This window comes from Pleurodeles waltl, chromosome 1_1 (assembly GCF_031143425.1).
Source record: "Pleurodeles waltl isolate 20211129_DDA chromosome 1_1, aPleWal1.hap1.20221129, whole genome shotgun sequence".
NCBI classification, from domain to species: Eukaryota; Metazoa; Chordata; class Amphibia; order Caudata; family Salamandridae; genus Pleurodeles; species Pleurodeles waltl.
This window is the reverse complement of record NC_090436.1, coordinates 204566763-204592899: the sequence shown is the minus strand read 5'-3', so window position 1 is coordinate 204592899 and position 26137 is coordinate 204566763. Positions and strand designations below refer to the sequence as shown.

At 43.0% G+C, this 26137-nt stretch overlaps 1 protein-coding gene across 1 annotated transcript in view; it reads left to right on the top strand.

Moving 5' to 3' along the window:
* The window catches only part of AGXT2 (alanine--glyoxylate aminotransferase 2), a 206065-nt gene that overhangs the window by 88649 nt on the left and 91279 nt on the right, over window positions 1–26137 (top strand). Inside the window, exons 5-8 of the mRNA XM_069220773.1 lie at window positions 7430–7524; window positions 19131–19224; window positions 20604–20697; window positions 25846–25946. Of these exons, the coding sequence (XP_069076874.1) occupies window positions 7430–7524; window positions 19131–19224; window positions 20604–20697; window positions 25846–25946 (384 nt within the window). The remainder of the gene's footprint in view (window positions 1–7429; window positions 7525–19130; window positions 19225–20603; window positions 20698–25845; window positions 25947–26137) is intronic.

Sequence of the window (26137 nt, the reverse complement as noted above, 5' to 3'; positions counted from 1 at the left end):
GCTAACATGTGACACTACTGTATGTCTGCCTATGCACATGTACACTTCACTAGTTCACATTTCATGTACGCCATCATAAACTCCACCTTTCACACATTGGTATACCAATGGTCTCACCTGCTCCTCTGGTGCTCCACATACCTGTCCATACAGGGGTAGGACCTCCTCCATGAGCTTTCCAGCTCTTCTGAGGTGAAGGCTGGGGCCTGCAGTATGGGACATGATAGCTCCCAGAGGCAGTACACAGCAGCTCAGGTAGTGGAGGTCTTGCTGGCAGCAGTGTCAGGAGTCAAGTGAGCAGAAGATGGTGGTCACTTACGCCACATACAGGACCGTCACTGCCCAAGTCCGCCAAAGGCAGCAATGTGTTCCAATGGCAATCTCTACTGCGGTTGTAACTGCCTTCTGCCATGACGACATCCGCCGGCGGAGTTAGGTCACTTCCTCATGTCCAGTACAGTAGGTCAGGCAGCTGCCATTTTGATGTAATTATATGTATGGAAAAGTATTGGAATCTGTGTCATTAACGATTCCCTATATTGTTTGAAATACTAGTAAGTGCTGCCTTCATGTTTAGTAGTCTAATTGTGCATGTGAGTAGTAAAAGCTGTGTAAGAGAGGGATTGGTGGTAATGGAAATGTACACCTATTCTCAACATCCTATGTGCATTGGTAATGTAGCATAGATGCAACAAATATGTTTCACTTCTCAACTAAGTTGGGCTATCACACACTAACAGTCACAGATAAAAATGCATGTATAGTACATTAGAGGATTCAGGGAATGTGAACCAAGGGGAGTGTCCTAGGATGCATAGCAAGATGCTGTACTTTAGATGTCATATGTTGTATCTGACAGCGACAGCAGTTATGTCTGACTTGTATGTGAACATATTCATTATGTGGACAATGTAAAAGTCACCTACAATCTATTTGTTTTTCCACATAGTTACCCTTGCATGAGGAAAGGAAAACAACCTCCAGTGTACTGCCCACTAGTAGACCTGCACACCATGGAGGACAGACATATAATACAGATCTATCGCCTGAATAGGCAGACAATCATGGATCTTTGTGATCAGTTGGAACCAGATCTGATGCCTGCCATTCACAATCCCAATAGCATACCTCCCATCGTTTAAGTTATGTCAGTGATACACTTCCTGGCCACTCGGTCCTTTCAGAATACAGTGGCCCTAAGTGCATGGATGGCTCAGCCTATGTTCAGTCTAATTTTGAAGGATGTACTGTGTGCATTGTTGAAACACCTGGACAGCTACATCAGGTTTCCACAATGTGCAGATTTGGCCTATGTGAAGGTAGAGTTTTATGCTATGGGACACATTCCACATGTGGTTGGAGCCATGGATGGCACCCATGTTGCCTTGGTTCCCCCCAGTGGAAATGAACAGGTAAACAGGAACAGGGAAAACTATCACTCCATCAACATCCAAGTGGTGTGTTTGGCAGACCAGTACATTTCAGAAGTCTGTGCGAAGTATTCAGGATCAGTCCATGATTCCTTCATCATGAGCAACAGCAATATCACACTGCTGATGACACAACTCTACACAGAGAGGGCCTGGCTGGTTGGTAGGTCACATTTGACATGTGTGTTTGCAAAGTTTATCTCTTGCTATCACAAATGTGAATGTCCTTACAGGAGACTGAGGCTATCTAAACAGTCCTTGGTTGTTGACACCAGTGAGGAACTCGAACATGCCAGGGGAAGTCGGCTACAATGAGGCCCACGGAAGGACAAGGGATGTTGTTGAGCATACCTGGAGGAGTCCTTGCTCTACTCACCCAACAAGATATGTCAAATAATTGTTGCCTGCTGTAAGCTCCACAACCTTGTCCTGTGGAGTCAGATACCATTCGTACCAGATGAGGGGAAGGCAGCAGAACCTTTGGGTGGAAATGCAGATTTGCCAAGTGATGATGAGCCAGATGAAGATGAATCTGGAGACTTCATGGCAGATCTCATCAATCAGTACTTCAACTGACTCAAGATATGTGATATCTTCTTAATGGTGTGATTTAATTTTGTAACCTAGAATTGATGGCTGGCATGTCACCTCCTATTTACCATGATCTGTGAGGTCTTAGGTAGCTCCAATGCCAAGGAGTCAGTTGTGCATGCAGTTTGTAATTTGGTATTGTGTACCGAACATAGAGGTATACAGTGCCCTGTTTCATTACTGCACATGCAAAGTCACACTTGTGAAAATGTCTTGTCAGAATTGATGTTCGTTTATATCTCTTATCTCATGTCAATCACAGATTTGCTGTGTTTGTTTGGCTCTTCATCATTGGCAAGTCACAGACAGTGTCAGAGGCAGATAGGAATTGCAGGCAGACATGAGGAGTGGACATTGATGAAACCAGGTCCTGATTGGCATGAGTATGTGAAGTGTAACTAATATGGCCAGACTGTCAGGACATTGGGGTGGAAGTGTGTTTTCCCACCAAGAAGACCTGTTTGGTACTGGAGGTGGTCATATGGTGTTGTGTGTGTCCATATGTGTCTGACACATGTGAAAATGTTGAACCAGAGCCTCTATCATCATAATGGTTTCTGTTGTATGTGACCTACCTGTAACATAGCTGCCATTGTGTTCCTACTTTGCAGACCAATTTTCATGTCTCTGTGGACTGACATAGGTGAGTGGCAAGCCTACAGATACGTGACCAATGTAAATGAAAGGTCCCTGGACTGGGGACATCAGTACTGATCTCTGTCTGTGTCATGGGGTATGATTATTAGGAAGCTAAGGTATGGGTATGTGATAAGGCTTTACATGGTGTTACGAAGGACCAATCTGTATACCTCCTGGCTTGTAGGAAGACTGACATGTCCCTAACTCCTCTATCCTGTGGGTTAGTAGTGTTTGACACTTAAGCTGACAAGCATAAGTCACTAGCAGCACTATGTTATCTGCTGTGTGCAAATCTAAAAATAAATGTGTGGGGATGTAGAATACAGCTGTTTTGGCTTCTATGTTACAATCCCAATGTGATGAGTTTCCTGGTGATAGAGTGCACATGTGATATCTGTAATAAAGGTTGTACAATACAGAAGGACATTTTGATACTAGAGTTGGCACACCCAGTGTCCTTGCACCACAGGAAAATGGAGTTAGGTTTCAGAACAGCCAACAGTGAGTATCTGTGGCACACAAGAGGAACCAGTCAGGAGAGGTTTACTTCCTGGTAATGGTTTTTTTCTTGCCATCTGCTCCTCCTGGATGTCTGGGTGGACGTCCAAGTTTGCGGTGGAGTTCCTCTGCTACAGAGGGTGGGGTGTCTGAGGCATGTCCTTCCCCTAACAGGGCCTCCATTCCACTAGCAGCCGTAGATGTTGAAGGGCCTGAAGAGTCATTACTAGTGGAAGAGGCCTGATGTTGTGTGCCAGACCTACTCAGGTTACTATAATTAATATCCCTCACCACCCCAGCAATGGAAGCCAGGATGGCAGTTTGTGCCTGCCGCTGCTGCATAACATCCTGGTGGTTGTCCCTCTCCATCTGTTGGATTTCCCCCATCCTGGTGACTACCTGGCCCATCATACCTTGGGAATTTGGTAGGCTCCCAAGACTTGGGAGATGGTTTCCTGTTCAGTATTGTCCCTTGGAGCCCCCAACTTCTGGCCCACACCATCCCTCCCACACACCCTCCTCCCACTTGCCTGTGCCCCTGGCACAGTGTGCCCACTTCCAGTGGTGGCAGGACCATCTTTGTCAGGGATGGCACAGTGCGAGTTGGGTACCTGTACTGGGGGGGCACAAATTGGATGAAACAGTCCTTCAAAAACAGGTTTGGGGATGAATGATTGCCTGTGATGTTGATGCAACAGGGCTGGGAGGAGTCTGTGGGCAGGGTGCGGTTGTCAGTTGTTGACTGACCAGGTGTCCCTGAAGGGTCAGCTTCATCCTCAGTGTCCACACATCCAGGGGTGTTGTCCTCAGTGGGGCCTTCATCCAGAGGGGTAATGGCAGTCTGGTATCCTTTCCATAGTGGTAATGGTAAGGTTACCTTTGGAGAAGTGGAACACAGAGTTGCTATAAGTGGTGCAACAAGTGATGTTTCATTTAGAGTATTAGTGATGTTGTGTGAGATGCAAACAGTGCCTTCACATGATCCCCAGAACTGCTGCTAAATTTTACTTAGTACAACATGAGACTGTTTAATTTCAATACCATACACCATGCTTAAAGATGTTAAACTATGTTGGTAGTCATTAGACTGCTGATACCATCTTATGTTGTCTGACTATTGACATGGGTGTTCACCTTTGTTGCCTTGTGAAGTGTCTGGCATGATACATGGCACAAAAAAGCTGGGCAATGCACAATAGTGACAGAGTAGGGACACAGTATGGGAGTAAGCAATAGACATTGACCTCTATCTGGATGTACTGCATGTACATACATATTGGCATCTAGATTTTCACTCCAGGTGAGTAAATTTCAATCTTAGGAATCTTTTTTCTAAGGGCAGTTTGATGGGGCACTCAGCTGTAGCTGTGTTTTGCTTGTAATGATAGTGGGAGTGGGCCTTTGCATTGCTGTCATTGCCATAAACGGTTTCACAGTTGGACATTCATGATGGGTTAGATTGGTAGTTATTTTCACATGCATGACATCTCACTTTTGGTGCACTGTTCTGGTTCTCATAATGGTGGGATATTGCCTTCTGGGAGTTATAGTGCTATCAGTTCCCATTACTTCACATGCCATTCCCAAGGGCTGTGGTGCCAGATGAGTTTAGCGGACATGTGGCATGCTAGAGAGTGGTATTAAGACAGCGGGGTGGTGGGTGGTTTGTTAATGAGATGGGGTAAGGTGGTGAGGGAACATGCAGGGCAAAACAATTGAGGGACATGAATGTTGTGGGGACTTATCAGACTCCACTCCCCCAGGTATTCCAGTCAGACCCTCAGAATGCAGTATGTCCAAGACCTTCTCCTCCCATGATGTGAAAGTAGGAGGAGGAGGTGAGAGCCAGTCTTCAATACCGACAGCTGGTGCTTTGATGCCATGAAATGCAGCTTCTCCCTGAGGTCATTCCACCTCTTCCTGATGACCTCCCTTGTGCATGGATAGGTGCTTACAACACTGACCGTGTCAACTATTCTTTGCCACATCTCCATTTTCCTGGCTGTTGATGTTTGCTGAACCTGTGCTCCAAACAGGTGTGGCTCTACCCTGACAATTTCGTCCACCATGATCCTCAACTCATCATCAGTAAAACGTGGGTGTTTTTGTGGGAACATGGTAGTGGTGGTAAAGGCCCTGAGGTAGTGTTGATAAAAAAAGGCTGAGAAAAACATAAGTGATGAGGTGTAGGTTCTGTGATGTGAGTGGGTGATGGCTGTTGTGTGTAAAAGTAAATTGTGTGTTGTGCAGGTGTGTGATGTATATGTGGTGAAATGTGTATAGGTGCTAGAAGTTGTTTTAGGAAATCGTTGGCTATTGCTCCTCTGTGGCTATGTGTGGAGTTTTGTTTGCAAAGGATTGTGGGGTGTGTAGGGTGTGTTATATAATAGAGTGTGTAGGTGTGTTGAGTGTGTGGGTGTGTGGCAGGTGTGAGATTTTCAAACTATCCAATGTGGTGTAGTGTTCAGTGTGATGTGAGTTGAGACCACCGCGGTTCTCACCGCCAATGGTTTTCCGCCATAGAAGAGCCGCTGTGGTGATTTGTGGATCGTAATCCGATGGGAGGATTCTTGTTGGGCTGGCAGTGCTGGTGGTGGAACCGCCTCTTTTCCATCCTCCAGTGTCCTGACGTTTTTTTTGGTGGACTTCACAGTGTGACTCTTAATACGGTGGTTGGATTACTGCCAACATGGTGGTCTTTTGGTGGCTGCCACCGCGGCGGTCTTCCCAAAACACTGCCAAACTCATAATGACCCCCATAATATCAACATTAGAGTTTCTCAACCAAATGGTTACTTATTTGTAACATTCAGAAAACGTTTTCTTAAAAACTTGGTCTGCAAATACAAGTTTCATAGTTTAAAAAGGCCAATTTCATAGTTATATTTCTGAGTCAGAACATTATTTAAATAACATTGTGTTTCTGTTTAATCATCCCCGTTTTTAATTTTTATTTCAGAAGTTTAGGATCTTCAAGATTTTGTTTAGATCACTTCCAGGTCCTGCTCCAGGTATTCTGTTTTGTCCCTAAATTATTTGAATCAGGAAATGACTCATCACTAAGTGCCCTCTCACCAGTTCCCCATTAACTCAGTGGGAAGATACTAGGGCCCAATTAACAATTCCCAGTATTTTACTGGAAGTTAAAGGAGATAATGAGAGCATGTCCCTGGCATGGGGAATAACTTGCTGGACCCTGAATTAACTTGTTCATTTATCAGGTTGGCCTCTATTATGGAGAGGTTAATGCAGATATTTATCACCTGCTCTGAACAGATGGTAAATATCTGAGAGTGCACCAGTGGACGTTGTGGGATTGAACGGGATGTAGCATCTAGGGAGAGGGGAGGTTGGGCCTTCTGTAGGGGGAACATTGTCTACCCCCCCTGTAGAGCCGGAGAGGTAGGCACGTTCCGGGCTGGAAACCCAGGTCTGGTGTTTCGGTTCTGGAAACACCAAAGCACTCTGACTTGGGCAGAGCAACATCCCTTCCAAAGATACAGTTCCAAGCAAATTGTAAATGAGGCATTCATTTCTCATTTTCTATCTGTGGCTTTATTATTTGCTTTCAAGGCAATTTCTTAGACAAAAATATAAAATAGTCACAAATAGTAAATGTTCTCATCTGTGCTTCAGCAGCCATGAGACACTAAGGATTGGAAAGCATCAAAGAAGTTGATTCAAGGGTTCATCGGTGGACAATCAATAGGGGCTGGGCATAAATGTTTTTGACTGGCCAAGTGCACTTTGACTTGCCCCTCCCCCATGGGGTGCCTCTGTGTTACCCACTTCCCAAAACCTGATGGCATTCCTTGTGCGTCACTCCCAAAAGCCCCGTCCACATTAGAAGCCTCTAGTTTAAATTTGAATGTTTATCTGGGTCACTGCCTTTTTGATTTTAGTATGCCATTAGTTGCATAGTGTGGCCGTAGCTTTGTGGGATAAATGTTTTAAATACAATTATTTTCAATTTTTTTTTCTGAAGGCAGGCATATCAAAAGGTTCTAGGGGGCAAACTATTTGGACTCCAACTCATAGCGAATAATACACCTATATGCTTTTTCTTTTTGCGATGCCCAGTGCCTGATTACCTGACTATAAAGCATTGTATTAACTTAATAAGTATGCTGACACTCTTATTCGATTTAAGATTATCGCGCCATTACTTTATTCCAGAAGTAACAGTTTATGCTGAAGACTGTCAATGGCTAGGTTTAACAGTATATTGACAAAAGATACTAATAATGTTTCATTTTCCTTTCTATCTGTAGGTGGTTTATCTGACCAATAGTGGCTCTGAAGCAAATGACCTGGCAATGCTTATGGCAAGACTTTACACCAAGAACTTTGATATGATTCACTTCAGGTAATCTAGACAGTGGTTACCTTGCTGCAGTTATCCTGTTTGCTACACCACAGCATCCTTACTTTCCAGGGTAGACGAAAGAGTAAGGTGCAGTACCGTGATTGTGGGTCTTGCTTAGTTTGTGCAAAAAACTGCAGTGCTAAGTCTGGAATGCAGGGAAAGAGCCACCACACACAGAATGTTCTAATAGACATAAACCTTACGGGTGCAGGAGGGACTTTGAAAAACATTAGACAGAATATGGATTACTATGGGAAAGCATTTGAAGCACGTTGATGTGCTGACTGGGGTCACGTGGAAAGCAGGTTTGGTTTGATTTTTGCATCACTGTGTGTCCTTTCTTGCCCTTTGGTTGTAACTGAAATAAGCAAGAAGTTATCAAAAGTCGAAAGTGTATTGGAAGCAAACACATACTTGCATTAATTCACTCTGGTTTACATGTTCTGCTTTCCCTGGCTTTAGCAAGAAGATGTACATTGTATAAATTCATCTTTGTTGAATTTCCAGTGATTGATTTTGAACATTAAACAGGTTCAATCACTCAATTACGTTAATTGTTTCAGCTTTCAGCCTTACAACAAACAGTTAATTGATACATCAGTACATAATGCATTGAGACATGAAACCTATGAAATACAATCGATGCATGGTTTGTCGACCTTAGCTCATAAGCAATTATGGGTGTATGATCAGCAGCTCCAAATCAACACTCTACAACTAGTATGCACATATAAAACATGGAGAGGGCACTCTCTACACTAGGTCCAATTAAACACAAACAGATAATATATTGATGCGCAATATATAAATGTATAAAACGTGTGAGATACGGGCGGGTAAATAGGTTGATGACATGTATCATGATAGCTGTGGTACCTGAAGGTATACTGCACAACAATGTCCTCGTAGAAGGCCATATACATAAAAACGTATGGAGGAGGCACACAGCAGTAAACCCTCCTTGTAGATATTCCAACTTGATCAGAATTAAGCTCCTATGGCAGATGGGAGTATCTGCAAGCATGGCCAGGCCATCCATAGGTACGAAGCCGTGGTGTTAAGAATATACTCCTCGTCCGTTCTACGACAAAATGGCAATGCCACCTTGATACTTTTGATCCTGTATAATCTGAAAAATGTCAAAAGCCATCTCCTACGTGGAAGATTGTGTTTTGTGCAAAACCGCAGAAAATGAAGAGATTATCCCCCATCCCCAACATTTAAATCACTATATTCAGTATCTGCCTTGAGTCTGTAGCATCTGACTAGGTGTTCCCTAGTCGGCAAGATGCCCAATCTAAACATACAATGTACGTTTGTGCTTGGCATAGATTGAGGCCAAGTAAAACTTGCAAGGTGGACCATAGCTCAAATAACTACACAATATTGTTCCGGGTCTTATCATAGGGAGCTTCCTCACCTGCTTATGCCAGCTATAGCGTTCTTTAATCCAGTCAGCAGTATCTTGCCTTACTCTCCCAGATCAGACCATAGAAACCCCAGCTGCAATTCATTAGCAGTGTTCTTTACGTAAGACAGCCAAGTACTCCTACTATAGCCACTTCCTTGTACTGCATCTTCCAAGTAGGTTGCATCTTCCAGGTAGGTTGCTGCCTTGGGATTCCTCACTAGCCTAACCCAATAAAGCACTGGCTTAAAGGCTGCTACCTCAGCTATAAGAGTAAAGCTAAGTTCTACATAGAGTGCAAGTGGGGGGTACCAGACCCAGCCTCAGCAAGGCTCTTAAGAAGTTGTTCTCAGCCACCTGCAACAGGTGAAGATTTCTACAATCCCAAAGCTCGACTCTATATAGTGCAGCTGCTACTTCCTTTTGTTTATAAATTTGCAGGATAATACTGATACACTTAGCACCTGCCTTGTGTCTAAACTTTAAAATTGCACCAGAAGACTGGCCCAGGACTACATTTGCCTTCTATATAAGGCTCTTCCATCGAAGTTTCCTAGTGAATTGTATGCCAAAATAATCAGACTGCTTGACAGTCTCTATGGGTACACCGTCTATCATTAGCTTCCACTTGAAGCTAGGAGATGAGGTCAAGACCATGCTCTTTGTTTTGGTGCAATTGATGGTCAGCGATTTCCTTTGACAATACTGTGCCAACTGCATTAATAACCTATGGATTGCGTTCTCTGTCTGCACCTTCAGTACTGCATCATCTGCAAATAGTAATACTGGGACCCTACTTCCACCTATAATGGGTATATCTAATGGTTCTCCCAGTAGATATTCCACTACATCATTTAAGAAGAGGCTAAAAAGTAAAGATGCTAACATACATCCTTTCTGTACACCCTTTCCCAAGGGAAAAGGCTACAGTGCACTTGTCACCTTGTATGTAGCTAACTCTCACGGTGTTGTCTGTGTGCAGCACCAATATTGCTCTCATCAGGGTAGCATCAGCCCCTTGGTCTATCAATAATCTCCACAACTTCTCGAGGTCAACTAGATAAGAAGCTGCCTTCAGGTCCATTAAAATTGAATACAGTGAAGATTTCCTTTTAACGATGTACTTTTACAAGATCATAAGTAATCATACTGCTTGGGCGATGGTACCCACCTGTGATCTGCACCCAGCTTGCACCTCAGTTAGGATATTCTGACTGTCCACCCAGCTGTGCAGCCTGCTTAATAGGACTTTCCAGAGAATTTTTCTCTGCTCCTTCCAGGAGGGAAATTGGGCGGTAGTTAGAGGGACTGCCACAATCGCCTTCTTAAATATAGGTACAAGGATAGCTGAGCACGAGGAGGGTGGAATATTGTTAAATCGTAAGGACAAATTAAATATTTTGGCAAGAACTCTAGCCCACAGGAAGGGCTCCTCCAGAAAGATGTTGGTAGGCACTAAGACAGGCCCTGGTGCTTTGTGCTTCTTCATGCCTCTAAATACTCTTTCTAATTCTGGTACAAGAATGTTAATTTCAGGGCGATCCTTACACGGGTCCTCCCCCTCTAACTGTGGATCAGAGGGGCTGTTGGACACAAAGTTATATAGTACACTAAAATACTTTACCTAGACTACAGGGTCAGATGGAATGGCCCTTACCCTATCCTTGAAAAGACAAGAGAGGTCACTGACTTGGTAGACCTGGGCACTAGCAAGACACCCAAGAGGGTGATCCATGTGAACTGCCTCAAACCTTTCTGTGACTGGGCTGATTTAACAATGCTGATGGTAACCAATGAGGATCACGAAGCAGAGAGGGAACCTCTCCCTGATCTTCTCTCTTGCAGTCCTAAAGATGGGTCAGTTGATGGAGTTGTCTACTCAGGCACCCTCACTACCCAACAGCAGGATGACTGGGGGCAATTCCTGCAGTAGTATTTAGAGCTCTTCTCTTTAACCCCTGGACAGACACACGGGTGTACCCATACAGTGGACACTGGAGACAGCTTACCTTTCAAATTCAGGATCTATCTGCAGTCTGACCAAATTAAGGAGAGCATCAATTCTGTGGTCATCAAGATGCTGGACTTGGGGTTTATGGAACCCTCTGACAGTCCCTGGGCTAGTCCTGTGGTCCTAGTCCCCAAGCCTCATCCTCAGGATGGAAAGAAGGACATGAGTTTGTGTGGACTACAAAGGTAGCAACTCTGTCACTAAGACAGTTGCATACCCCATACTCAGAGCCAATGAGATGATAGACAAATTAGGTGCAACAAAGCTTCTCGGTACTTTTGATTTAACTGCAGGGTACCTGCTAATTCGCATGGCATCAGGAGCAAAAGAAAAGACATTTCCTACACCTGATGGGCATTATCAGTTCACTGTTATGCCCTTTGGTTTAAAGAATGTGCCTGCCACCTTCCAAAGGTTGGTGAATCAAGTTCTTGCTCGATTAGAGGCCTTGAGTGCAGCATATCAGGATGATATTGCTGTCTTTAGCTCCGCCTGGAAGGATCACATGGTCCACCTGGGGAAGGTTTTGCAGTCCCTGAAATCTGCAGGCCTCACCATCAAGGCATCAAAAATATCAGATAGGGCAGGGTATAGTTGTATACTTTGGCCACCTTGTAGGTGGAGGTCAGGTTCAACCATTACAGCCCAAGATCCAGACAGTTCTGGACTGGGAAGCTCCTACCACCCAGACTCAGGTCAGGGCATTCCTTGGCTTGACAGGATGTGCACATGAGGTTTGTGAAGAGATGTGGGCCCATTGTGACCCCCCCCCCACAGACCTCACCTCCAAGAAGGTGCTCAGAAAAGTAAACTGGACGGTTAGTTGTCAAAAGGCCTTTGACACCCTGAAGGAGACAACGTTTTTAGCACCAGTTCTCAAAGTTCCAAACTACTCATTGTGCAGGCCGATGCCTCTGAACATGGGATAAGAGCAGTCCTGTCCCAAACCACTGATGATGTCCATGACCAGCCTATTGCTTTTATTAGCAGAAGGTTACTCCCCAGGGAACAGCGTTAGAGTGCCATTGAGAGGGAGGCCTTTTCTGTTGTTTGGTCCCTGAAGAAGTTGAGACCATACTTGTTTGGTACATACTTCATTGTTCAAACTGACCACAGACCTCTCAGATGGCTTATGCAGATGAAAAGGGAGATGAAATTGTGAGGTGGTCAATCTCCCTGTAGGGAATGGACTTTATGGTGGACACAGAGCTGAGACTACCCATGCCACTTTCCAGGTTAACCCACTTAGACAATTAAGACTCTCTTGGGAAAGGTTAGTCTCATCCTCTTTTCTTTGGGAGGGGGTTGTGTAGGAAAGTGCCCCTTTTGACATGGTCACCCCCCTCACACACTTTTTGCCTGATATCTGATGCTAACTTGACTGAGTGTGTGCTGGGACCCTGCTAACCAGGCCCCAGCACCTGTGTTCTTTCCCTAAACTGTACCCTAAATTGTGTCCACAATTGGCACACCTCTGGCACACAGCTATGTCCCTTGTTAAAGGTACCAGTGGTACCTAGGGTCCTGTGGCCAGAGAGGGTCCCTAAGGGCTGCAGCATGTATTATGCCACCATAAAGGACCCCTCACCAAACACACTGCCAATGCAGATTGTGTGTGTTGGTGGAGAAAAAAGGTAAAGTCGAATTGACATCCCTCCCCGGGTGCTATGCCCACAAACCACAGCCTGTGGCATAGGTAAGTCACGCCTCCAGCAGGCCTTACAGCCCTAAGGTAGGGTGCACTGCCCCACAGGTGAGGGCATAGCTGCATGAGAAATATGCCCCTACATTGTCTAAGTTCATTCTTAGACATTGTAAGTTCAGTGTAGCCATATTTAGTACCTGGGCTAAGAGCTTGTCATTACGAACTCCAAGCTCCATGATGGTTTCACTAAAGACTGGAGAGTATAAAACTTCTCAGCTCAATGAACCCACATTGATACCAGTGTTGGATTTATTGTAAAATGCACACAGAGGGCATCTTAGAGATGCCCCCTGAAATTCACCCAGCTCTCTAGTGTGTGGCTGACCAGTCTATGCCAGCCTGCCACCACCAGACACGTTTCTCACCCCATGGGGTGAGAGCCTTTATGCTCTCAGGAGTCATGGACAAAGCCTGCACTGGGTGGAGGTGTTTCACACCTTCCCCTGCAGGAACAGCAACACTTGGTGGTGAGCCTCAAAGGCTCTTGCCTTTTGTTATGCTATCTGAAGACACTCCAACCAGGGGGGATGCCGGGATGCCCGCCCCCCCGGACCTGGCCCCACATTTTGGCAGCAGGTCTGGCAGGAAAGTTAGCAAACACCAGGAGTGTCCACCACAGCTGGGACCACCCTTAAGGTGCCCAGAGCAGAGGTGAACCCCTCCTGGCAGAAGCCTCCATCTTCTTTTGGAGACAGCCAATAGGGTTAGGTATGTGCCTCCCCTCCCCAAAGGGAGTGGGCAGCGGAAGGGTGTAGCCACTTGCTACTGCCCTCTGACCCCCTGTAGCACCCCTAAATCTAGTATTTAGAGGCACCCCTGAACCTTGCTCTTCAGATTCCTGGTGACCTAGAGAAGAAGGACTGAAGAACCGCACCAGTAGTGAAAACTCCAGCTGACAACTGACTTGGCCCCAGCCCTACCAGTCTGTCTGGAGCTGCAAGACTCCTGCTACAAGAAGGCGACTCATCCTGCAGCACCAGCGACCTCTACAAACCTTCAGAGGACTTCCTGCCTTCCCTAGAGATTGGATCTCCTGAGGATAGTGGCTCTGTCCACAAAGAAACCTTCAACAAGGACTCCAGAGCCCTCTGGAGTCCTGACCACTCTGCATCTGACGCCACGGCCTGAGTCCAGGTGGCCCACCTGACCAGAGAGAGTCCTCAGGCGACTCCGACCTCTAATCCACCCTGGGATAACCCCTCCTGTCCACCATGATGACGCCTGCAGCCTGAATACAGAGGACCCCCCTGACCGCAACCGGATCTGGTGAAGATACCCTACTCTTAAAGGTACCCCTGCACCCGTAGCCCTTTTGCCTTGGGGAGCCCAGCCGACAGTCTGTTGACATCCAGAGGAGCCTCAACTTACCTGTCCAGCCATTGGTTTTCTTCAGCCGACTCCCTGGACTAAGCCAGCAGCCTCTTTGTGGACCCAGAGTTCCTCATTGAAAAGCATTAGGCGCCCAACGCTGTGTTTGCACCCTGCATCCAGCCGCCCATGTGCTGCTGATTGTGTTTTGTGCTGACCTGTGGCCCCCACCAGTGCTGATCTAAACCACCTCAGGGCCGTGGCCCGACTCCGTGGGTACTTACCTGCAAAACGTTCACTTCCGTGTGCCCCCAGTCTCAATAGTATTCCATTGGAGGCCCAACACCAACTTTGACCTCTGCACCCATCCAACCCCATGTTGCTAGTGGTGCACCCTTGGTGTTTTCCTAAACTTTTCCCTGTGGGCACCTTAACCCCCGAAGACTGGGACCGTAAGTCTAGTACTTACCTGTAAACTGTTTATGTACTTTTCCCCCCCCCGGGCCTGCATTGCCTTCAGTGAAAATTGCAGTGTCTACTTTTGATATAGAAAAATATTACTTACCTGAAAACTGTTTATCTGTGAATTACAAACAAAGTGCATTAGATACTTGAAAGTGATACATTTTTGAAACTGTACTTACCTGCAAAAAAGATCTTTTTGGTTCTAGAAATAAAGTAATTAAAATATATTTTTGTTAACATAAAACATTGGACTGGAGTTAGTCATTGAGTGTGTGCCTGAATTGTTGACTGTGTGTGTACAATAAATGCTTGACACTACCCTCTGATAAGCCTAACTGCTCGACCACACTACCACAAAAGATACAATAGTATTATCTACTTTGGTCTCTGTAAAGCCTTTGAGGAACCTATGGACTCTGCACACTGTAACTCACTTTGGTATAGTATATACAGAGACAGCTTCCTACAGATCTCGCTCCCTTAACTGCAACACTGTATGCCTTTTATGCCCTTTTTAGTTGACTACTGTATGGGGCTTGTACAAGGTCGGCCACTTCTTGGAGCTTCTGGCCTTGTGTGAGCACAGTGCTCTCCCTGCTGATGAGTTCCTCGCATATGGCAGGATCCAAATGGCAACTCTTCAGTTGAGGCACAACCCTCGAAGTAAACCCCCAATGCATACTGCACTGATGTCATTATATACTATTGGCCACAGGGTACGTAGAGTCACTTACGGAAGCCTTTGGGCCCACACTGGGGTGTCTCTACAGGCTATTCGAAGCAGTTGGAAGGACAAATTGAATCTAGTGTTCTATGATGAAGTCTGGCATGCAGTCCTACAATAACCATCCCTAATCTTGCGTAATGCATGATTCCGTTTCATTTACTTCATACTCCAAAGAGCATACCTTAACCCACAAAGGCTGCACTCTATATTTCCCGGGGCATCCCTGAACTGTCCATATTGTCATTCAACCCTAGCATGCCTGACACAAAGGTTGAGGAGATACATGCAGTTTCACTCTTCTTGGTGCTTGCAAGGCTCACGGATAGGCTACTTGACCACTCGTCTGGGGTGATACTTGTGAGTTACGTTCAGCCTGAAACCGCCAAGCTTACAACCGGATTCCTGGATCCATGCTGATCTCTAGCACCCAGGGCCAGGTAGAAGGTACTGCCTTAAGACGGGAAGAATAATGTGGCCTGAGAGATGCCCAGTAGCCCATCTCTGGGATAACCTAGTGCACAATCCTAAATTAGTGGTTAATGATGAACCTCCCACTCTGAACATAAATAGAGCAGATAGCATATGCTACAGCCATATTGACGTCCTGGTGCCTCTGTCCCCCTGCACCCACCCCTTTTCTTCTTCAGATTCACACAAGAATACACTAACCTGCCGGCCTCTTCATCCCTGTTCTCTATATTGGAGGGAACCACCATGCTATCCTCATCCACACTAAGCAGTTCTGTGTATGTTATTTGTTGTTTTTCTAGGGAGCTTTGTTTATGCTGAGAGTCAATGCTTTAACTATGTCCTCTGTACATGGGAGACTATGCGTATTGATTAGCTAATCTGATGTTACCTAAAATATAATGTGCTTCAAATTCTATACCTTAAATTATAAAATCAATAAAGTTGTTTTGAAAATAAAAAGCACTAATAGGGAAGTTATACTGGAAGATCCAAGATAGCTGACATCTTCCTAGATGTGCAAGAGTCCATGGCCCACTGGGAAATGAAGTTCACTGCTGAAACTCTACCATGTGGTGCATTCCCTCCTCACTCTGTACTGACTGCAAACCTCTTCTTTAGTGCTAGGCCCTCAGCCATATGGTTGAAATTGGCACTTCTAGAGTTGCAGCCTGACAAGTTATTTTTTTATACTTTTACAATAAAAATGTTGTTTTTATTCATTCGTAAAAAGTGGCAAGAATGTCACATTTATTATTTAAATGCTAAATACTAGTTAATTTTACATTCATTTGATCCCTGGAGATTTGCCCAGTGTGGAATGACTGCTTTTTTTTTAGGTCTCACATGTCAGTGGCAAAAAAATTGCTGCAGGCCACATGAGGTATTTCACTTTTACTCTCTGCACAATATATGTGCAAATATAGCTGACTTAGACAAAGTCATTTCGGATCATTTAGATGGCCAAAACAGTTGCCATGTTTAAGAAAGACATATGCAGCTGAAGGGATGTTATTCAGCCTTCCACTGATCCAGAGGTTCAAAACACAAGTAATACCAGTACATAAGAATGCACATGGATCAAATGCACAAAAAGGCAGATTTGTTATGGCTTTACACTAAATTGAAATTGCTTTCAGAAGTTTATTAATTAGGTTGAACGCGCAAGCGTTTTGACCTGTTGTAAGTATTGTGGTATTTTAACCACGTCCATGTCACACCCATCACTTTCACTCGTTCGTGGACTTGCCTTTCAAAAATCACTTAATGTAATTGGTAAATACTTTACGTTTGTCCTGCCGTAAGGCTGTTTGTGTCACCCCTTGCTTACTGCCCCTGTTACATGGATTATTGCACAATTGCTGCTACACTTCAGCATGGGTGGACACATTTTTTTGTCTCTCCCCTTCATGCTCCATGGCACTCACAGCGCGAACAGGCACAACAGCGTGAACTCGATTGGCGGTATTGGAGTGCTGGTCACATTGTTCACAGTTACCTAATCCGAGTAATTTCTTGTGGCTCTCTTCTTAAAACACTTGAGATTAGTAAATGTTTTAACTAAAACAGAAATGCTTAAAGCAAAAGCGGCTGCCCGGCACAGCGGGAGAGGCAATAAGACAATATTCACTGCACTTGGGAAACTCGCCCCATAATGCTTTACAGGGCATTAGTTTTACAAACCATTTTTGCTCATAACTTAGTCTGTGGTGGTCCTAGGACAATGGACCACCTACTAAACATTCTACATGCTCTTTCTGTCTAGGTCATCTCTGGGTCCCCATACTAGGTTAGCAGGGACCCCAAAATAATAATCCCTCCCACGATTCAGTGTCTTTTTAAGCGCTCTCATGGATGGAACTTTTGTTTTACAGCTGGCAATAGTTTGTGGGCTTGTTTATAATATCATTGCTATAGGCCTGCTATTCCTGAAAATATGTAATGCACTATGCCTTTTAGGGGCTAAATATATAGCTACTTCGAATTATTTATTGCCATTTTCCTTTTGTGTGATTATGCTCTCTAGCGGCTAACTATATAGTTACATGACCATGTTTCTTACAGATGCCATTTTCATTGTGGTGTCCTCTAGGGCCTGTTCTAAGCATCACAATCATATCAACATATTAAAATATTTATGGCACGGAAACTTGCCCCATAATGCTTTGAAGGGCATTACTTTTACAAACCACTTTTGCTCATAATTCAGCCTGTGGTGGTCCTAGGACATTGGAACCACCTTCAAAACATTGTGCACAATGTGCTCTTTCTGTCTACATCATCTCTTGGTCCCCACACTTGGTTAGTGGGGACCCGAAAATAACCCCTCCCACCATTCAGTGTCTTTTAAGCTTTTTCATGGCCAGAACATTTGTTTTACAGCTGGGACAACTTTTGTTTTAAAGGTCTTATTTGTATTATTATTGTAGCAGGCCTGCTAGCCCTATAAACGCTCTCTAGGGGCTACGTATATGGTCACACTGCATTACTTTCTTATTTTCTTTTTCATGGGTTTATGCCCTCTAGAGGCTAACAATATGGTTACATGACCATGTTTCTTATGAATGATAGTTTTGTTATGATGCTCTCTATGGGCTGTTTTGAGCCAAAAGTTTATTTCTGATAAAGGTTTATATGATAGGTGTATATGTTTTATTAATCTCTCCTTATTACAATTATGATCATAATTCAGCCCAACTTAATATCCTTATTACTTATTACTACACTATGACTGTTTGAACACTCTTGATGTGTTTGGGTGACTCTTCTAGTTTATTTCTCCTCTGTGGCTGTCTTGTGTTTTTTTTAAGGGGAATTATTTTAGCCAGCCAGCAACTCCAATGGTAGGATGGAGAAAGTGATATTCTATTAGAATTAGCATGGCAGATTTAAATCGGGATACTAAATGGCATCTTTTTCATATCTTGCTGCAGATAGAGGACAACAATAAATAGAACTGCTCTAGTTATATACAGGGCCTCTGGAATTATAGGACAAGAAAAGATGAAATTATGAGACAGGGTTGACCAATTTATGTGGCAAGAAAAGTCCAGTTATGAATTTACAATGCCAATATCTCTAACTCCAGCAAATGTGAGACCTATTGCATTGCAAATGTTTTTTTTTGTATGCTGTGAAAAGAAAGAACAAAAATTAAGAATCTGATTTTTATATTGTACTTTTGAAAGCTTTCACTGAACATGCGGTACGGTTCAGTGGGCAGAAAGCATAAAATTACTGGTGTTACAGGTGCTCTATTATAAAAGTGAAAAAGAGAAAGTGCTATATTGCTCAGAAATTTGCAGAAACGTAGGACATTAAGGGCAGGTAATGTGGGATCAGAGTCCTATGGGTTGAAGAATACCCTCCTTAAACATAAACAAGAAAAAAAACACAAAGCCCTACAAAAATCAGGAGTTTAGTTTTACCTATTTTTAGTTGAGTTGAAAATGATGAATTTCTTTATGTTATAATTCTACATTTTCATGTCTAACCATTTCTTCAATTCATGCAGAGGTGGGTACCATGGTGGGAGTCCTTATGCACTGGGTTTAACAGCTGTTGGATTCTACAAGCAGGGTCTTGCCAATGGCTTTGGCTGCCATACAGTAAGTTTTTGCATAATTTGTCAAAACAAAATTGATATGTCTACTGTGTCCAGAGGTACTTAAAACAAATGTTTTACATTGTTACACCTCCTTTTTTTAAACTTAGTGATTGCATCAGTGAAGACGTGTTTTATGTTTTTGGTTCAGAATGAATAGAAAAGCAATTTTAGATACTTTTGGCTTTCATTCAGCTGAAACCACAAATCTAAAACTACCTCATAAATAGATTATTCTTATTATTATCATTGTCATTATTAGTACTGTTGTTGTTCTTTTGCTTTGGCATTATTAGCATTATTGTTATTAGAATTAATTATTGTTATTTGTGTTGTTGATGTTGTTATTATTAACACTAGTATTCATAGCACTGTTGTTAATCATAATTTATATCACACACCACAAAATAAATGTATTGATGTTCTTAGATAAGAGGTGTTATTACCAGATCTAAAAAGTTCTTGTTTTACCAAATGATGAAAGGATGAATTAAATTTGAGAAGTTTGCTGCTTGCCAGTCTCAGGCAGGGCATAGCTCACTCACCACAATGAGCTAGACCCTAGATGTTGTTCAACTGCAACTTAGTTGTACAAAAAGTCATTCGCAGGTACTGATTCCCAGATCCTGATTTACAGAATTCTCATTTCTATGGATATCTACACCAACAATTAGTGCGATGGAAAATCCAATCCAAGGTGTCACCTGTAGGGCGAAGGGAAGGTAAAAGGTTGTATTGAGGATAGCTATACAAACTAAATGGAACACCCACACATCTTTTCTTGGGTATTCCTAACCCCAATGTCAGGCATTTGTAGAAACAGAAACTACTCATAAAAAAGGAATTAAGTGTATTTCTAAGATAGGAAAGAGAAAGGAACGCCACTTAATGTTAATGTGTTTTTTAAAATTTACTTGTAAGTGTTGGAGGAGAACATGATAGATGTGCCAATCTTCTTCACTTACCAATGCCAATTGTATACCACGCTGTGTGGAAATTATAATGGATGGATGGGCAGAAGTGATGCATGAAAACCTATGGCTTGCATCAATTTCTATGGGGTTTCCTAAGAATATTTGTGAATATACCAAATGGAAATATATTTATCCATACGAGGAATTTAGCATGTCTTCAAAATTATTTGTCGGTCAAGCCATAAATGTATAGTTTTAATGACATTAATTTCAATGTGTGATATAGTGGGGTGGAAAACACCAGCAATCCTTAATTTCCCTAAGGTGTGTTGCAGATTTATCTAAATATTTTCACTTTTTCCGCAATATAATAAGAAGGTTCGTTGCCTGCTAAACCTGGCCTTTTTTAGAAATAACTATCCAATACATTATTTGTCTTGGTAATCAGATCTTACTTCGTTCCTCATAGACCATGTGCCCAGATGTTTTTCGTGGTCCCTGGGGAGGCAGTCACTGCAGAGATTCTCCAGTGCAGACGACCAGGCATTGCAGCTGTGCTCCAGGTTGGTGATATGCAAAACCCTTGTCTTCCTTGTTAAAAGTGGCTAGGATCACTTTGAACAAGACTGATTAGAACATATCTAGTCGTTCTCAAGCCTGTGTCACTAAATGTATGATCATTCTCATTTGGATGCTTTATACAGGGATGTATTACAATGTGTCATTTATCAAATAAGTATGCTGCGCCATACGCCAAATGGATACAATAAGTGACTGAGAAGTTATTTTACTACATTGAGAAACCATAGCTTTATCCAATCATTGACCTACAAGCTTACTAGCAATATCCTTCTGGGTTATGGAATTGGACATTTTATTGCTTAAAAAGCCCATCATCACACTCTCTTGGAGTGCTTCTTGGTGCGAATGTGGCTGAGTGTAGAAAATTAAGGTCTAGCCAGGCTTAACAGAAAGCAAATATCCAAAGCCAGTGTTGGAATTAGTACATCTGTGTGCATTGTTTACATATAAATAATTTTAGTTTATAAAGATATAAATCATGTATAAGGCTTGTTTACCCAAACAAATCTTCAAAGGTACTTTGGTCAAATACAATGCACATAAATCTGGATAGTTTAAAGATACCTCAAATAAATGTTATTTCTAGGAACTGGCATCAGAGCACTAGACAGCATGTAAGATTGTGCTCCTTTGTCTGCATACATTGCCAAAATGAAGAAAGGGGCTGAAGGAGCTAGAAGAGGAGAGGGTGCTATTGTTCTGCAACATTTATCAAGACAGTGTGCTGATGTGTACCTTTCGGAGAGTGTGGTATGTATTCTGTAGTATAGATTGGCTTGAAAACTTGGGAGTGTTTCAGGTTAATTACTTGTGCCATTGATCCAATCTGGGTCGAAGGAATCTTCATTGTTGAAGGTGTCATGTGGCGTACCACAAGGGACAACCATTTCATGCCTGCTCTTCAATGTTTACATATGCTTATTGGAGCAGCTCCTTCAGTAGTACCAGGTAAACTTCCAACTTTATGCTGATGTTATGTTCTTGCTCAGAACTGCACAAAGAGTTTACCTGAGACTATGTAGAGTCAGAAAGGCAAGAAGCTTCTTGTCAGTGTGATGGTGCAAGTACAGGCTTGTTTTACTTCTCCAGCATGACCGCACCTGCAGAACCCAACGGGGTTACTCTGGGTTTGCGAGTAGCATGCAATGCAGGCAGCAACAGTGGCATTCCAGAGTCCCATATGGTGCAGAGACTGTCTGACTCTGGCTTCTTCTTCAAGGTACAGTTGTTGCCATGAGTTCCCAAACAAGGGCGGAGCTTGCCCACATAAAATGCCCTTTCCAATGTGGTGGGTCAGTCTATGGGGAGATGTTGGAATCTGTCAGTAGCAGATATTGTGGATTGTGTTGTCTGTTCCTGTTTCAAGCTTATAAAAGGCAGTGCCTGGATAGGCCTGATGCGTCATAATGAATCTCTCTCTCTGATATTCGTTCATGTTCAAGGCCATGCTTTGTCCTTGATTTTTTCCTTTACTGTGGATTGTTCCATTGTGAAATATCTATTTTTCTGTTGTTTTCTGCTAGGCTTTTCAGCCCTCATGTTATCAGCTTTTTCTGAAACAGTTCGTTTTGAATTCTGTGTGGATATTTTGTATTTGGATATGTTAGTCTCCCATGCCTTTTTCTTCTTTCTGCTGTCAGAAGGACGTTTGTGCCCTGCTGTTAATGTCAACGCTATGTTCAGTCAGTAATGACAAGATTGCTAAAGAAGGTTTTTCCATTTTGTAGGGTGTTCTCCTAGTCTCCTAGCTGTGACTCCAAATGTAGATACTTGTCACATCTATTATTCTGTGCACAGTGGCACTGTGGCTAGTGGGAGGATTTGCCCCTTTCTGTGGGCAATGATGGCAGGCTCTAGACAGGGCATCTTCACCACCAGTATCTGACCGCTGATGTTGCTCAAATAATCTTCCAGCTAGAAAACAGCCTAGCTAATCAACTCACCATCTCCACCAGTCTTCTCCATTTATTTTTCCGATGAAAGAGACTTTCCAGTCCCTGAAATGAGCCAAAATAAATATCTGAATTGTAGTACGACTGGCATTTGCCTGGTTTGCCCACTGTAAGTTAGGAATCTCTAAGTAATATTCAATTCATGTCTTATTTTAAAGGCTCGCCGGGATCGCGTGCATCATTTTACTGCCCTCCTTATCCAGCACTTGGAGTTAACAAGAGCCCAACTGAGAACCACTTGGAGCTGACAAGAGCCCATTTGATGGCCTGCTTAGTCTATTGTTATTTTCTTAACACCACACTCCCAAAGAGGCTTATCAGCAGACTTGAAGTGGTCCAGAAACAAGCAGTACGTTGTGCCTGAACCTGCCGTTTCACAATCAAATACAACTGACTCCTAGTGGGTGAACAAATTATTTTTATCCTGCATTATCATGCACAAGGCTTACATGGATAATGGCTCAGGATAAGTGCTGAGGCAGACTGCACACTGAGTGCCCATCCAAAACCTGTATTCTGCCGTGACAAGCTTTTCTTCTCAACAAACCTTCAGATGGTATAAACATGGAGGGGGATTCCTGGGAGTCTAGGCACCCAAATCTAGAATTCACTGGACCCAAGTCGCAGGTAATCAACCGATCTACACGTTTTTCAGGAAGTGCTTGAAACTGAACACATAGTGCATTCAACTTAGCACAACATCTATGAGGGTACGGATTCAAAAATATTAAACAGACCCCTTGCTTCAAGGACTGGACCCTAATTTCCCTTTTCTATAATTCGCTTACCCCTCAGATGTAATCAAAAATAGATGCGCAGTGCCCTATAAAAACTATTTTTTTTCAGAATTGTTTTTGAAGAGAAACCTTTAACCAAACGACAGATAAAAAAAATAATTAATATATTTACATGCTAAAGGTTGGTGTCTCACTGAAAGGTGTAGAGTGTTGAAGCAATTGTGAGACCATATTTTCCTGAATTCCTACAGCAGTGGACCAATAAAACACAGTATATTTTCATAAAGTATCGTCTTATCAGGCAAATAATATACTGTCACAGAATATTTCAATAATATTAATCTGAAAAAAAGTTAGCCTTCCTTTGTGTATTTCATTATTTGCAATCATTACACATAGTACATCAACAATACATTATTATTTTTTTAATAGCAAAAAGAAAAAGTTATAATTTTTTACAATATCATGTAAGGTGCCCTCTATATGTATGTTTCAATAAGGCCACCACCACTCTCATGTTGAGACTTTTGATCCCAAACTGTAATCTTATCTTTCCTGAAAGACGCTTCTATTAGGCCATAACGTATAAAACATGTAGAATTACATTCCCAGGTTCTAGGCATCAATCAATCAATCAAGAATTTGTAAAGCGCACTACTCACCCGTGAGGGTCTCAAGGCACTGAGGAGGGGAGGGATGAACGGGAGGTGCTGCTACTGCTCGAGCAGCCAGTCTTGTAAAGTTTCCTGAAGGTCTGGTGCAGGTGGGTGGAAAGAGTCTTCCACGTTTTGGCAGCGAGGTGCGAGAATAATCTACCGCCAGTTGTAGTTCTGTGGATGCATGGGACGGTTGCAAGGGCGATGTCAGCGGAGCGGAGATGCCAGGTTGGGGTGTAGAAGGAGAGTCGTCTGTTGAGGTATTCTGGTCCGGTGTTGTGCAGTGCTTTGTGAGCGTGGGTGAGGAGTTTGAAGCACCAGGGGCTTTATAACAGAAAGTGCCCTGTGGGGCAGTGGGTGTGCTCATGGTTTATGTGCAGTGGGGCACTGGTTGTATGATGGAGCCACGCAGGCGTTTAGCACTCTTGCCTTTACATGGCGGGTAAGAAAATGAACGTGTCTTTACCACATGTTCCTTTACTGTTCACTGGACTTTGGAATAGTTTAAAGCCTGATGCCATCAATAGCTAAGAGACAAAAGAGACATGATGCAGAGGAAGAGACCAGGGTGACTGATGGGGAAGTATGTTAAAATGGGTCAACCAAGCCCAAAATCATTCCAGTGGAGATGTTTGTCTGAGGCAAGGGGGAAAGACACAGTTATATTGATATAATAATGTAGAATTAAGTAGTGAAATATAATTACACTTCATTTTCAAGCATTTGTTAATCTAATTTACAACCCGATTGTGTTGAACTGAACTCCAATGTCCTTTACAGACCCTGTTACTTGATTGTTGTCTGCAGCACTCCACATTTCGAATATAGGAGAACGGCGAGTGTTTTTATATAATGTTTAATGTTTTTATGCTTTGAAAACTTAATAGAATGCATTACAAGCATTGGCATTGGCTGCCTACCTTTACCTTTGCTAGTGATACTGTTGTTTGTGAATGCTTTTTTGTAAAATTGTACGAGGACTACTTGTGTGTAAATGCACACTGTGCAGGAATGGAATGCGGACACTCACAGGGAGGTAATCAAATCGCTCAAGTGGGGTGACCCACTGCCCCATGCTGTATGTTATTGGGCGAATTAAAATGGGGATGACACCAAAACTGACCAATGCATGAAGAAGGCTGGCTGAAAGCCCCTACAAGTACATTTATTATGCATGTAATTTTAGGGATTCGAAAAGGTCTTGGTTACCACTTGACCAAAAGAGAGTACTCTGATTCTGCCGGTTTCTTTTTTTTAAAACAGAATTCATGAAATAGACAACGGTTGCTCCAAATCAACTTAGTAAAATATTTCAATCAAAGCAGTGCATCGCCCACCATTTCTTGATAAAGGAGAAACAATAGTATTTAATATATTTAATAGAGTTTTCTTCAGTGCAGAGATTTGTTTAGACAAAAGCAATATCATTTTATTACTTTTGCATTAAAGATCCAGAAACACTTTCTTTAAGGCTGTCCGTTCTCCTGTATCTGGTTGATGTACGGCTTTCCTCCTTGCTGTGTCTTTAGTAAGAGGGAAGTCTCATTCTAATTCTGTAAACATGAGTTATTTACCCATAAAATGCACTAGGTACATTTAAGGTCGACATCCTCGTACAACATAATTGATTACTAATATGTTAATATAAAATGCTGATATCCATTACATCAGGACGTGATTACAAAAAAGACTTTGCCCATAAAAATGAAAAAATGCTGTGTATGTTGAATATAAGTCAGCTGTGAGCAAGAGATGTTTATTGTGTGTCTGCTTTCTCATCGCAGGTAGTTGTCAAGCAAATGACAAGTATGTTGACCAGTTAAAGGAGACCTTAAATACGTGTGTGCCTAAAGGGATAGCTGGATTTATTGCTGAGCCAATTCAGGTGAGCAACTTAACTAGCAAAATCAGGGCCGGCTTTAGGACTGGTGGCACCCTGTGCGACAGTTTATTGTGCCCCCCCCGCATCCCATGACCTCCTCCTCGGTTTCACTCACTACCACCTGACAAATGTGCCCCTCATCTCTCCTTCACTCTCCTTTTACATACATTCATGTGTTTTAAAGCACTTGTAAA